Genomic DNA, 14411 nt, shown 5'->3' with positions numbered 1-14411 from the left:
TCTCTCTCTCTCCCTCCCTCTCTCTCTCTCCCTCCATCTCTCTCTCCCCCCCCTCTCTCTCTCTCTCTCCCCCCGCCCCCCTCTCTCTCTCTCTCCCCCTCCCTCTCTGTCTCTCCCTCCATCTCTCCCTCTCTCTCTCTCCCCCTCCCTCTCTCTCTCTCTCTCCGCCCCCCGCCCCCTCTCTCTCTCCCCCCCTCCCTCTCCCCCTCTCTCTCCCTCCCCCCCTCTCCCCCCCTCTCTCTCTCTCTCTCTCTCTCCCTCTCTCTCCCTCTCTCTCTCCCTCCATCTCCTCTCCTCCCTCCCTCCCCCCCCTCTCTCTCCCTCTCTCTCTCCCTCCATTTCCTCTCCTCCCTCTCCCCCCCCCCCCTCCCTCTCCCCTCCTCCCGTTCATCCTCAGAGTCTCCGTCCATCATTGATCCATCATTGATCTGACGCCCCTCCTCCTCCTCCTCCTCTCACCTGCTGCTCGGACACGCCCCCCACAGCAGCGGTCCTGACGTGGACGCGCACGCTGTGAGCGCGCACACGGAGCCAGCGACTCTCCTCCGGATGCTCTGCGCGTCGAGCGCATCACAGAGCTGCTGCTGGAACCTCGGACAGCATCACGGACGACGACGACGACATCGACGACAACAACAAGAAGAAGAACAACAACAACGACATCAACAACAACAACAACAACATCAACAACGACGACGACAGTCGGACCGGCCTGCAGCAGGTGAGGGTCCTCGCAGTGTCCTGCTGTGAGCTCGTGTTGGTCACATCCGTCTCTTCTCTGTGGTTCTGTTTTATTCCCTGTGACGTTGAAGCAGTTTGAAGCGACTTTAATGTCATTCATGGTATTTCATTTCCTCAGTGTCCCGAGTCAACGTGTGGTCTGTCGTGGTTCCGTTAGTCGGATGGTCTGAAGATCATCTGTGCGTAAAAGCGCGTCAAGTCACCAAAGTTAAAAACGGATGGATGCGTCAGATCAACCGGATTGAATCAAACAGCTGTTTGACGCTGAACGCGTCGGAGATGAGAAGGTTTGACTGTTTGCAAACAGGAAATGAGACAAGAGGGAAAAACAAAACATTTGATCCGATATTCAGTGAAACTTTTTGTGACGTTTGAACAATCCGATTTCCATCAGGCACAAAGGAATCTGCTGGAGGAGAAGTGAGGAGCATCAGACAGATCATCTCTCGTTGACTGACTGTGTGTGTGTGTTGGTTCATATCATCTAACTCTTCATGTCTCTGGATCTGATTCAAACACTTTGTTTCACGTCCTTGTTTCTTTTGTCTTGATCTCTGATCAGTGAACATCGAGGTGTGAAACTGTCCAGTGAGTCTGTTGGGGGGGGGTCATGTCACAGGTTTGCAGCTTCACTGGATCTTCTCTGAACATCTGGGGTCAAACTGTTCCTGTGTAGAACGTCCAGATGTGACGTGTCAGCTGACGACCAGGTTCTGTCGTCGTCATCGTGCGTTAGATGAGGGGATTCAGTTTGAGATTCCACCGACACTTTGCTCTAATTAAGACAAGATAGATCCTCTCTCTCTCTTTGATTTCTCCTCTTCCTCCTCCTCCTCCTCCTCCCTCTCTTTGTCTCTCTCGTCTCTTCTCTGTGGGACGCCCCTCTCTCTCTCTCTCTGCTTCTGTTTGTGTCTAACTCCCTTTTTGGAACAAGCCTTCATGTGTGTGTGTGTGTGTGTGTGTGTGTGTGTGTGTCTGCAGGAGGTTTCCCTGCTGTGAGCATGGATGTGTGTGTGTGCACTGATTGCAACAGAGAGATAATCTGTGTGTGTGTGTGTGTGTGTGTGTTTGGGCCACGTAGGTGGATGTCACTGATGTTACCCATGATGCATCAGTGACAACGGTCTGTTCTCACCACACATCAGTTGTACCTGCGACTAAATGACCGGGGAATGTTCCGGTGTCTCCCGGCCCCCGGCCCCCGGCCCCCTCCCTGACAGATGGACCTTCCTTATGGCTCATCGTGTTGCTTCCAGGGACCTTCACCGTCACACACTCACCTCAAAGCTGGAACAAGCATCTCACATCGTTCACCGGGGATTTCCAATACAAAGCGTGAATGCTGTGAGGAGACGAACGGTGGAAACTGCTCGTTTAATACACAGACGCTATAACTCTGATGTTATTGAGTCGATGTTGAGGCTGTTTTACACCAGATGAGACGTATAAAAGCTTTACAAAGAGGAAGAGGAGGAGACACGACAGACGATATCGTACGTTTATCTGTTGTGTCTCCTGAAAGCAGAAACCCGAGCTGCTGCTCAGTCTGTCTGCGTCTCACCGCCGGCTGCTGCGGATCCACAACCTGACTCGTCGTGACTTTCTGTTCCACTCGGAGGGATTCTGTCGTTGGCGGTGATGAATCTGAGCGTGTGGTCAGAGCAGGAGGCTCCGCCTCCTTTGTTTGCTGGATCCTTCTGGCCCCGCTGGTTGCTATGAGCGATCAAACAACAGGAGCAGATGGCTCCTGGAGGGTTGGTGTCACAGCAGGTGAAGCAAGAACACACACACACACACACGCACACACACACGCATACACACACACACCCACACACACACACTCACACACGGACACACACATACACACACCCACATACACACACACGGACAAACACACACACACAAACACACACACACACACGGAGATGCACTCACACACACACACTCACACACACACACACACACACACACACACACACACCCACACACCCACCCACTCACACACAGACACACACATACACACACCCACATACACACACACACACACACAAACACACACACACACACACACACACGGACATGCACTCACACACACACACTCACATACACACACACACACATACACACACACACACACACGGACATGCACTCACACACACACACTCACACACACACACTCACACACACACACACACACACACACACACACACACACACACCCTCAGATCTACTCTCCGTTTGTTGAGTACATTTTTTTGAGCCACGTTCAAACGTAGAAACGTCTCTGATGTCATCAGAGTTCAGTGATCCGACCTCTGACCCCCGTAGAGACGACGTCATGGTTCTGCTGCTCGTCTCTCTCCGCGTCTCCTACGCTCATGAAATATGATTTCACAGTTTATTGTGTTCCTACGAGATGTCGACCGTAATAATCCAGTTTCAGCTCCTCTGCTCTGTTTGACAAATTGCTGAATCGATTTTTTGATTTTTTATTTTATTATATCTGTATTTCAGTATTATCAGATAAACTCAACATCGCCTCAGCCGCCAGGTGCAAAGTGAGATATTAACTTGTGCCAACACACACACACACACACACACACACACACCACGTTGCGATGCTTTTATTTTGGAAAGTTTTTCCTTTATTTCTATTTTCCTGATTTTCACTTTTGGCTCTGAGGAACTTTCACTGAACAGTTATTAGTAGAATCAATAAGGAAGTTTTGATGAGTTGACTCTCGACATAATCAAGACTGAACATTGTTTTGTTGAAACGAAGCCAAACATTGAGGATTTCACACTGGTGATTTTTATTATTATTGATATTATCATCATCAGCTCATTCAGCCGTATTCCGGAGATTTTACTCGGGATCTGGCAGAAAAAATTACAGAAAATATCCGCAGTAAGGTTTGCGTTCTGCCGTGGAGACGCTCTGTTCAGGAAGACGTGCGGACGTCATCTGAAGAAAACAAACTCAACCGTCGACCGGTTCGACATCTGGATTTGAACGTTGTGTTCCATCACGTCTCAGTCAGATCCCAAAGGAGAAAACTGCTTCTCAACCTTCAACATTTTCCTTGAAGACTCAAGACGTTGACGCTGCGAAGGCTCGAGTCCAGAGACACTTGTCACACACCAGAGAGAGATGCTGACCCAGGGGGTTCCATCCTCAGCCCTCCCCTCGGAGGACCACCTGTCGGCCCCTCCCCCTCTGTTCAGGCCTGAGCTCCGCCCTCTGTAACTTCTGCTCCTCCAGCTCAAACATCTCCACGAAGACAATGACTCAACCACCGTCTGAACGGGAAAAGACGGAATCGTCCTCCAGCGATCTGCAGCTTTAAATACTGAAAACACACCAGTCGTCTTTGGAACGTCGTCTGTCCGCCCACATCCAAACTCCAGGAGAGAAGATGAGCTACGGCCCCCGAGTCTATAGATATATTAATATATATACTGTAGTTATAGATGCATAAAATATATACAAACCTCTTTTAAAGAGTTTGTTAAGCGTAAATCCTTCACTTTTATGTTTTCTATCTTAAACACGACCTCACAAGGTTCATTCACTCTCAGTATTTGAATATTTGATATATTAGTATTTGTAATTTTGTCTCAGTTTTTCACTCCATGTTTTCTTCCGAGTGACGGTTTTCGACTGAAGTAAAGAGAATCAGTTCTTGTTCTGAAACTGAAAGTCTATACGTACAGTAGTGTGCGTTTACTGTACGTTACCGTGATGTCATGTATGTTTTTAAAGCGTTATGCATCATCACACTGAGACAAACAACCGGCGAGGAAGTAAAACAGCAAACAACAGAAACACGTCCGAACACGTCAGAACCACCAGATCAGATCTGACGTGACGCGTGAGGATGAGACGGTTTCCACGGTTACCGAGGTCAAATGAATTACCGAGACGTGTACATAGATAGACGTGAAAACATGGACAAAGAAATGACATGAATCATATTTGTCTTTGGTTCTTTCAGTCGCTGGCAGAAGAAAAACTCTTTATCTCTTATCTGTTATTTGACACGATGACTTATTATATTTGTTTTTTCTGAAGTTCAGTGAGTCTTTGAACTCAGACTGAACTCTGAGATTGAACTGACTGTCATCACAAACAAATATTACCAGAGACACAGACGATGCGTCACGTCGTCAGTTGGGATCTTTTCTCTGTGTCTTGGTTTGTGTGAGTGTGAACGTGTGTTCGTCCTGCCGACGCTCCGACGTCTCACTGCTGCTCGACGCAGTCAGTCAGCCATTACATCCCCGGGGAGGCTGCTCCCACACACACACACACACACACACAACGCACACAAACGCACACACACACACACACAACACACGCACACACACAACACACACACACAACACACACACACACACACAACACACACACACACACACACACACACACACACACACACACACACACACACACACACACACACACACACACACACACACACAACACACACACACAACACACACACACACACACACACACACACACAACACACGCACACACACAACACACACACACACAACACACACACACACACACACACAACACACGCGCACACACACACACAACACACACACACAACACACGCACACACACAACACACACACACAACACACACACACACAACACACAACACACAACACACAACACACACACACACACACACACACACACACACACACACAGCACACACACGTGCACACACACGCGCACACACACGCGCACACACACGCACACACACACACACACACGCGCACACACACAAACACACACACACACACACAAACACACACACAAACACACACACACACACACCACGAGCAGCTCAATACTTTCTCCCTCATTGATTTTCTGTTTGCCGGCACTGCCGTTAGTCTCTGAACACAAAGGAGGCGCCTGCCACCGCAGCATCATGACGCTCTGTGTGTGTGTGTGTGTGTGTGTGTGTGTGTGTGTGTGTGTGTGTGTGTGTGTGTGTGTGTGTGTGTGTGTGTGTGTGTGTGTGTGTGTGTGTGTGTGTGTGTGAGAGCCTATTCAAAGTGGAGGATAAAACTAACCGTTTCATATTCACCAATAACCTGCCATCATCTTTCATAACACGACAAGAGGAACTGCTGTGGCTTCATCTGGTTGTTGGAGTTGTGGATATGAATATGACACTGAGGTGATTCACAGAGATTAGTTACTGTACGTCGAACAGTTCATATGAGACTAGTTTGTGTAGTTGTGGTGTGATGACCTGAAGGTCACACGACGATTTGAGACAGAAAACAGTGAACAAAACTCGAGTTGAAATTTTAATTTATATATTTTTATGATTATATCTTGAGCTCCGGTTGTCTCAACGTGATCATCACAGTTTTATTCATCTGTTTAGTTTGGATTTGTTTGTCTCAGTATCTTTCACTTTTATGTTTTCTTTGAATTATTTTCAAAATCTCACATTTTATTTTTTCCTTGATGATTAATGTGAAATGTAACTATCTTAATAAATCGATTTCTCAAACAGTGTCAGAAATTACTGACGTAGCGCAGTTTGATGTTTCTCTCGTTACTTGTTTTGTCCCTTAAATATTTGGTTTACCCTCATGAAAGATGATGAAGTAGTAAAATGTGTTTGTGGACTAAGTCGCTTGAATCCACCTGAAGATTCAGCGTCATTGTGAAATCACAGAATCTGACATTCTCTCTGTTTTCTGTTTCAGGAGTTGTCCAGACCATGTCTCTCTCCTGGATTCTGCTCCCGGCGTTCCTGTTCACCAGCCTGGTTCTGTCGCACGGCGCCGAGCACGGAGTTCCTCAGGGCAAGAGGAGAACTCAGGCCTCAGCAGGCGGCAGCAACGTCCTGCAGCACCCGCCGCCGCCGGGGCCACGGGGCCGCGGCCACGGCAGGGACCACGGGGGCCAGGGGGGCCAGGGGGGGCTGCTCTCCCGCAGGCCTCTGCACCCGCTGGCCCGGCCCGAGGATGACGGGACGGGCCTGGAGGGTCTGAGCCCGGTGAGACTGGAGATGGGCCCGGGGAGGGACAGAGCTCGGATGACTTTGAGGAATCCATCCCAGGTTCGAGAAAACAACCACCTGGGGACACGCAAAGGGAGGGGGCACCGACAGGGGGACGGGCCCCGACAGGGGGACGGGCCCCGACATGGACACGGACACTTTGAGCACCGGAGGCAGGGGGGTCGACGGAACCACGGACGCCACAGAGGTGAGATTTCTCTGGATCTGGATTCAGAGAAGAACCTGTTTTAAAAAAATGATCCACATGTTAAAAAAAACACAGTAAATAATGAAATGAATGAATCCAAAGGTTTGATCATGTTTTGTTTTCTTTGTAAACTGGATCCATGTTTGTTGGATGATTAAAATAATCCTACAGTCATAATAATAATAAAAATAATATTAATGTTTTCCAACTGCAGCGTTTCCTGTGGACAGAGACGCGTTCGAGGACCTCTCCTCCTCCTCCTCCCCCTCCCTCGGAGCGACCCCGCCCAGCGAACCCCCCTCCCCCATGGTCGCTGCCTTCGGCTCTGGCTCCTCCATGGTTGCCACGGTGATGAACGAGCATCCCCCAACGCTGCCCCCGGCCTCCACCAAACCCCAGGTAACCCCAGCGAAGCCCGGGTGCTTATTAAAGAGCGGCGTCTGTCGCGCCTCAGCGTGACTCCAGTGTTTTCGGGGGCCGGTCGGAGCGGGAATGGGCCCCGACGCTGTCGTTACCTCACGGCTCATCTCACACACACACACACACACACACACACACACACGCTCGCTCGCTGCAGCATGTGAAACACATCCTGCGGCAGGACAAACTCCCAGTGAGTTTCATATATAATCATGTTCCGTGTAATGAAACTGCGCCTCTGGGATCAATAACACACAGTTCAGAGTCCAGCAGCAGCAACAACCTCCTGCTTCATTTGTTAGAAACACGACAGGACAAAGGGGTTGAGACCACGAGGAGTTTCTGTGTGAGGTTCACATTCAGCAGCGTCTGTCGGTCGGAGACACTTGGAGCTGAGACATTGAACAAGTGTCATCGTCATGGAAACGTTCAGGTTCGTCACAAACACTCTGACCTCTGACCTCTGACTCTGTCCAGCGAAGAAACCAGAACATATTCACATTTAAGAAGCTGAAACAGAGAATTTAAACTACTTGAACCGATTCATCGATATTCAAAATAGCCGGTGATTCATTTAGTCGTCGGTTACTCATCTGTTAATGGATTGTCGCAGCTCTACTGTCGACTACGGTCGGTTCCTTCTTCCTTAGAGAAACACTCACTCGGTCCGGAGTCTGACCGTGTGCTTGGTGTTCTGTGTTCACGGTGTCTGAGAACCCGGGAGCCTGCGTCTGCCTTCAACGTGAGAGACGTCCAATATTATCGGACCAAGGGTGAAAAAAAACAGAAACCCAGCAGCCGCTCTGAACCCGGGTCCAGAGGACGAGCGTCTTAATGAATGTTCGATCGTCTGTTGATGGTTTAATGAGCGGCAGAGTCGCGGGTGATTAATCTACCTGATGCTTCCAAACGGGCTCATTTCCTGAGGGGGAAAGGAAACAAGAATATGGATCTGTTTTCTTTTATTGATTCAATATTCAGGAGGCTGAATTAAATTGTTTCTGCTTCCTTTCGTCTGTCGTGATGTATTTGTGTTTTATTGGAAAAGACAGTTTTGTCTGAACAATTCAGCAAATAACTTCACGTCAGAGTCAAGAAACTGGACAATGACGACAAGATTTCACAGATAAGGATTTCATTTCATTTCATTTCATTTCATTTCATTCATTTCATTTCATTTCATTTCATTAATTTCATTTCATTCATTTCATTTCAGTTCCTCAGACTTCTGATAAATGAGATTTTTGTTTTGTAGAAAGTAGAACGTGATGCGACGCTGGTCAGAGGTTGTGTGAGATGAACTGTGTGATTCAATCGATATGTCTGTATATTAAATATGTATTAATGATATACATGTTCCCTGTTGGTGATCGATTGGTTTCGCTCTCTGTCGACTGTGAGTCAATGAAGCTTCGCTGCTGCTCCAAGTCTGATGTGATGATTTATGTGATGTATTAAATATTACAGTGATGGCAGACTGAATGATGAGGTGTTTAAAGCTCCGCTCATCTCCACGTCGGACTTGAAGCCGGTCTGTAAACCTGATCAGATTTCTTCTCTTGTCAGAGGTCGGGTCGAGGGAAGGGAGCAGGAGACGTGATGCCGACGCTGGACATGGCGCTGTTCGACTGGACCGACTACGAGGACATGAAGCCTGCGGACAGCTGGCCCTCCTCCAGGAAGAAAGGTCCGCCACCAACTCCATCAGCATGCTGCGAGGCTAATGATGCTAATGATGCTAACTGTAACACGGCTAGCATGTTAGCATCCTGATGATCAGCTGACGGCTGATGAAGCGTTTGGCCTGAAGGTGGCGTCAGACTGAAGATCCCAGTTTTTAAAGTTCTTCCTCTGGAGACGTTCAACGACACGTCAAGACACTTCACCCAATAGTTGTGAGGATGTTTCACTGAAAACATGAAAACTCACAGTGGTGATAGAGTCAAAGTCATGTTGAAACATCTTCTGGGCACCGATGTCTGGTTATGGTTTATCCTCTGGGGATCTGGAGCATCTGCTGCACGGCTCATGTCTGTTCATCTTATTGTTGTCAGGATATCTTTCTCAAAGTCACGGATATAAAAAGCTACTGGTGACACGAGAAGATAAAAAAGTAGGAGTTTGCCAAAGAAGTTGTTAGGATTCATCCTCTGGGGATCATGACTGTGATCCATCAACCAGTTGTTGGGATATTTTAGTCTTTAGTCAAAGTCGTGGAAACACCACGTAGCCACATGCTAACATTTAACTCTCTCTCTTGAATGAACGATGTGACGTGTTTGTTCAGATTTCTTCTGTCAAAGTGAAACTGGATCAAAGTTTCTGTGTCGTTCTGTTTCTTCTTCCTGCTGCAGACAAGAGGCGGAGCAAGAACCTGAGCAGCGGGAACGTGACGGTGGAGTCGGACGCCGCCGAGCCGTGTGACCATCACCTGGACTGTCTGCCAGGTGGGTCCCCTTCACCCTCTGACCTCCTGACCTCCTGACCTTTCCCCACACGGGGTCACGAGATCTAAGAAAACATTTCATCTTTTCCTTTAAAAACTATAAATCTTCTGTTTCCAGATGAAGCTTGAGATGCTTCATGGGGACGTTGATGGTATCGATCCGTCGTGAAGCAGCTGGGCTTTGAATATAATTAAAATAATGAATAAAGTTTCTTCTTCTTATTATTATTAATATTTCATTTCACCTTTTATCTGGTGAAAGACTTGATGATCGTTTCCCATCATCACATAATCATAAGTTAATGTTTAACTAGACGGCGGCTCAGAGGTCACACGTCAATGCAGATGTCACATCATCTCCTTCTGTCCTGTTATTATTCTCATTGTTATTATTTGAATGTTCTGTGTCTTGTTCCCCTGAAGGCTCCTGTTGTGACCTGAGGCAACACGAGTGTAAAGCTCACAACCGAGGCCTCAACAACAAGTGTTTCGACGACTGCATGTGTGAGGAAGGTGAGTGAGGAGCGAAACCAGCAGCACGTCAGTTGTGAGTCACGTGTCAGTTAACAGATGTTGAAACTGATCGGAGGTTTCTGAACAACTCCTGCTGATTCCACGTCGCTCTGATGCAACAGATTCTTTTTCCGTCTCTAATCCAGGATTTCGTTGTTACGCCAAATTCCACCGGAAGCGGCGTGTGACCAGGAGGAGGGGTCGCTGCGTGGTGCCGGAGTCCGTCACCAGCGACCAGGGAGGCTTCATCACCATCTGACGAAGAGGGAGGAGGACGAGGGACAGGAAGAACCAGCCGTGACCCCGTGACCCCGTGACCCCTTCAGGACAGTGCTGCCAAACATCACATGACACTGAAAACAGAGCAGGTGCTTCTGGGTGATGTCTCACTTTGTCTTTCTTTTCTTTTCTTTTCTGTGAAGGATCAGGTAAAACACAACAACAGGTAGTTTCCGTGGAAACACAGCTGAGTGTTGCATTGTGGGAAAAGTCCCTGCTCACTAATCCAGTCTTTATTCCCTTGATTGGTTCAGTAAACGTCTTCATGTGGTTTTGTTTCACACTGAAAAGATGCTTGATACTGAAGTAGTGTTTTTTTCACTTCACCTGCTCCAACAAACACTAAACATTATTTAGTTTGAACAGTTTTGTAAATATGAATGTGTTTGATTTGCAAACAGTTCTTTTTGTTTTTTTGACGCCACTTCAATTCAAATGTACTTGACAGTAGAAGGATAAACTGAACATGTCTTAATATACGTTTTATTATTCATGAGGATTTGTCTATATGTTGTGGTTTCATTTTCTTGATTAAACACTAGGATTCATCTTCTGTGCTGTGATTCTTACTTTCATCATTTCAATGCACATTACACACATGATGATTAAATATTTATCTAAAATCAAATATTGAGACTGACAATATATTTAAGCAACAGCTGGTGACAGGACGCTCATTACATCACAGTTCAGGGGCGAAGCGTCAGTGTCAATGTCTCTGTCTTGATGACGTCATCACGATGACATCACGACATCATCATGACGTCAGACTGATGAGTCGAGTAAAGACAAGTTGATCAGTGTCTCTGACGCTGACTGGACGATATCAGGCCTGTGAACTCAACGTTACGGAAGTGAAATAAATGAGTATGATATAATAATATAGTGTCAAAGTATTGTGTGTCTTCTGAAGAGAAGAGATTAATAACCAGCGCGAGATGGAATAAGATACGATCTCAGTCTGTTGACTCGCAGAAGGGCCGAGACTGTTGAAGGTAAAAGTCTTGACTGGTCGACTTCATGTCACTAGAGATCATCAGAGTTCCTCCTCTGGGCTTTTTAAAGTTCCTGGTAAACTGAGCAGCTGTCGTGAAAGAAAAGAGATTCAGAATCTTTCTGCGGAACAAAATCTTCAAAAAGATGAAACGAGGCCAAAAATCTAAAGACACAAAGTCGCTCGTCGTTACAGTCTGAACATTCCTCCGACCGGGATGTGTTGACCATCTGTTGGTAGCGACGCTGCAGCTCTTCACGAGTCTGCAGAGGAATCAGAGTCATGTTGAGCGTTGTGGACGATGGGCCGAGGCCACGGATCTGCTTTCGTCTCAGAAATCAGATCCAACATGGCCGCCTGCTCTCTGTGCTGGAGGAGGTCACTTGGATAAAGTGGCAACGTGGACTTTTGTTTTTCATTTGTTGGAAGTTGTTGTCGCGTCGTGCTTCTGAAGGACTTTAAGTTTCCCGTGTGTTTTCGTTTTTTGAATTTGCTCCGCCCATGTTTGTTAGGGTCACTTCCTGTCAGCCATGTTTGTAGTCTTTTGTGTCTCCCTGGTTCCCTGATCGTGTCCAGGTGCGTGTCATCGTCTCTGTGTCACTTCTTTGTTTGTCGACTTCAACGTGAACGAGAATTTCTCAGAGTGAGTTTTCCTGCGTGATGACCTCAGATTGACCCCTGACCCCTGATGTGACCTGGTCAGTGATTTTACTTCCTTCGCGATCGAGGCTCCTGAGGAAGCGACTGGATTTGAACAAGTTCCAGGCTCTTTGCTCACAGAGTGGACGAGAGGGAATTTGCAAATAATTCATGTTGATTTTTTCAAACATTAGTTTCATATTTGTGAATTTTAATGCTGTGATTTCAAATGTTTCAGTGTCTGATGTTTTGATTCTTATTAGAGATGAAAGATCTAAATATCCTTTTGAATTTTCCATCTCGCCGATATTAAAGGTTATTGTTGACTGATTGACTGTGTCGTGTTAAATGCATTGATCAGCGATCACTTCCTGTCGCCATCTTCAACACACCGGACTGTATCAACGCGTACGGAGGGAAACACAGATCAGTATCACACGTATTCCTTTTTCAGGCTACAACATATTTTCACGTTATTAAATAGAAACTAATCACGTTACTTTATGATTATGTCTTCATGTCTTTCTCCTCCAGCTGCTGTACGAGAGTTTCACATCACGACAATGTAGGAAGTCCTCATGTCTTAACAATAAAACATATGATGAAGTGATACATCTTATGTTTTGTCATATGAAACTCATCACGTTATGAAGTCATACGTTTTGTTTGTTGTAACAATATGAAACATCTTATCATATTTTTCATGTTACGTGACACTGATGCGTTTTTTCTTCTTCTTTAAAAAAAAAAAGCCCTAAATCAAACTGCTGCTTTTAAGTTTTTAACTGACGAATCAAAATAGCAAAATACAAAAAGTATTTATCTCATGTAACTTTACAATATGATTCCTGTATATTCCTTGTCAAAGCTCCACGCTTCATTCCTGATGCTTCACACGCTCGCTCACTGAAGCTGGGAAGGAAAAAAGGAAAAAAGAAAAAGTTCTGTGACTAATGCTGATGCTCATGTGGTTCCTGTCTCTGTGACTGTGGGGGGGGGGTCACATGGTCCGTGGTCAGGTTGATGTCACATGGTCCGTGTTTGCAGGCTGAGCTCAGGGAGGAGCTGCTCACCAGCTCCACACAAGACGAAAGAACCTGAGAGTTTTCATGCAGCCGCTCAACAAGTGGCAGCCGACCATCGGATCAAACTGCTGATTATGGAAATTCCTGCAATAAATCTGAAGGTGAGCTTCTCGTGTTTCCACATCTCGTCACGTGTGTGTGATTTCTGTGCTGTTTTGAAATGAACTGATGGAGGGAAGTGTTTCTGTCGATCTGTGAGAGAAATATGAAGTTATTCAGAGAACGAAATATCATAACGTTAATGTGTTAAAGTCAGTGAAGTATTGATTGGCGAACAGCTGGTGTTTAACACTGGGAGCGGATGAATCTGCTGCTTATGAATACAATACAGTAGATTTGTCTTCAGATCAAACAAAGTGAAGTTTCCTCTGTGTGACAGGAAACTGTCGTGTTGCTCATCACGAGCTCAATAATCCTCGTCAGTCAGTTCTGGTTTGTATTTCTCTCTGAGAAACGTGTGCAAGTGACCTGTCATAATCTTTGAAAGAGGAACTTTACATTGAATCACATCCTTTTTGTGTTTGAAGTTCAAACTACTTTTCTTCAAAGATCAGAAACTGATTTTCAGATCGTGAAGTGTCGCGATGAGTCGTCGTTTTCTGACCTGATGAAATTCTGTAGTTTCTCACTTTGATGTTTGTGAGCTCGCATATAGAATATGTCAATATTTTCAAATAACAGATTCATAATGAAATGAAAGAACAAAGTTAGTTATTGTCCAAAGTTTACATTTTCAAAGAAATTCAGTTCAAAATGATATAAAACAGAATAAATCAGCAGCTGATTGATCGTACGTCAGACTTATTGGAAATGAATTTCCTGTCGACTGACTAGTTGTTCCAGCCGTAAACTGTCTTGAAGAGGTTTTTAATCTTCATAAATGTAACTGTGCATGTCTCTTGTCCTCCATCACAGGCCATCGTGCTGGTGCACTGGCTGCTGACAGTGTGGTGAGTGAGTTTTTCTTTCATGGAGCTGGGGAATTTCTCTCCTCTCGCACACACACACACCCACACACACACACACTCACACACACACACACACTCAC

General features: G+C 46.3%; 2 protein-coding genes across 3 annotated transcripts in view; both read left to right on the top strand.

Annotated features, from left to right (window-relative positions):
- The first annotated feature begins 380 nt into the window (after positions 1-380).
- draxina (dorsal inhibitory axon guidance protein a) lies at positions 381-11193 on the top strand. 2 transcript variants are annotated; one of them, XM_035632202.2, is made up of 8 exons: positions 638-721; positions 2267-2511; positions 6484-6987; positions 7202-7386; positions 8974-9094; positions 9762-9854; positions 10277-10366; positions 10513-11193. In XM_035632202.2, exons 2-8 carry the CDS (start codon positions 2457-2459, stop codon positions 10623-10625), a joined length of 1161 nt encoding a protein of 386 aa, XP_035488095.2. In that variant the 5' UTR covers positions 638-721; positions 2267-2456; the 3' UTR covers positions 10626-11193. The 2 variants fall into 2 exon arrangements, with proteins under 2 accessions (XP_047188904.1, XP_035488095.2); XM_047332948.1 differs by lacking the exon at positions 2267-2511 and having other exon boundaries at positions 381-721.
- A 2117-nt stretch (positions 11194-13310) lies between these two features.
- LOC118309739 (angiotensin II receptor-associated protein) overlaps positions 13311-14411 on the top strand; it is a 10633-nt gene continuing 9532 nt past the window's right edge. The window contains exons 1-2 of the mRNA XM_035632203.2: positions 13311-13464; positions 14279-14313. Of these exons, the coding sequence (XP_035488096.1) occupies positions 13438-13464; positions 14279-14313 (62 nt within the window). The 5' untranslated portion in view covers positions 13311-13437. The remainder of the gene's footprint in view (positions 13465-14278; positions 14314-14411) is intronic.

This window comes from Scophthalmus maximus, chromosome 6, assembly GCF_022379125.1.
Source record: "Scophthalmus maximus strain ysfricsl-2021 chromosome 6, ASM2237912v1, whole genome shotgun sequence".
Classification (NCBI taxonomy): Eukaryota; Metazoa; Chordata; class Actinopteri; order Pleuronectiformes; family Scophthalmidae; genus Scophthalmus; species Scophthalmus maximus.
Note: the sequence above shows the minus strand (reverse complement) of the source record. Positions and strands in the feature narration are given on the sequence as shown.

What these genes read in the sequence shown, in the direction of transcription:
- draxina (XM_047332948.1), top strand. Translation starts at nt 550, where the DNA reads ATGCTCTGCGCGTCGAGCGCATCACAGAGCTGCTGCTGGAACCTCGGA. An exon ending in TCACCTGGACTGTCTGCCAG is followed by an intron (nt 9,855 to 10,276) that starts GTGGGTCCCCTT and finishes GTTCCCCTGAAG; the next exon opens with GCTCCTGTTGTGACCTGAGG. An exon ending in CGACTGCATGTGTGAGGAAG is followed by an intron (nt 10,367 to 10,512) that starts GTGAGTGAGGAG and finishes TCTCTAATCCAG; the next exon opens with GATTTCGTTGTTACGCCAAA.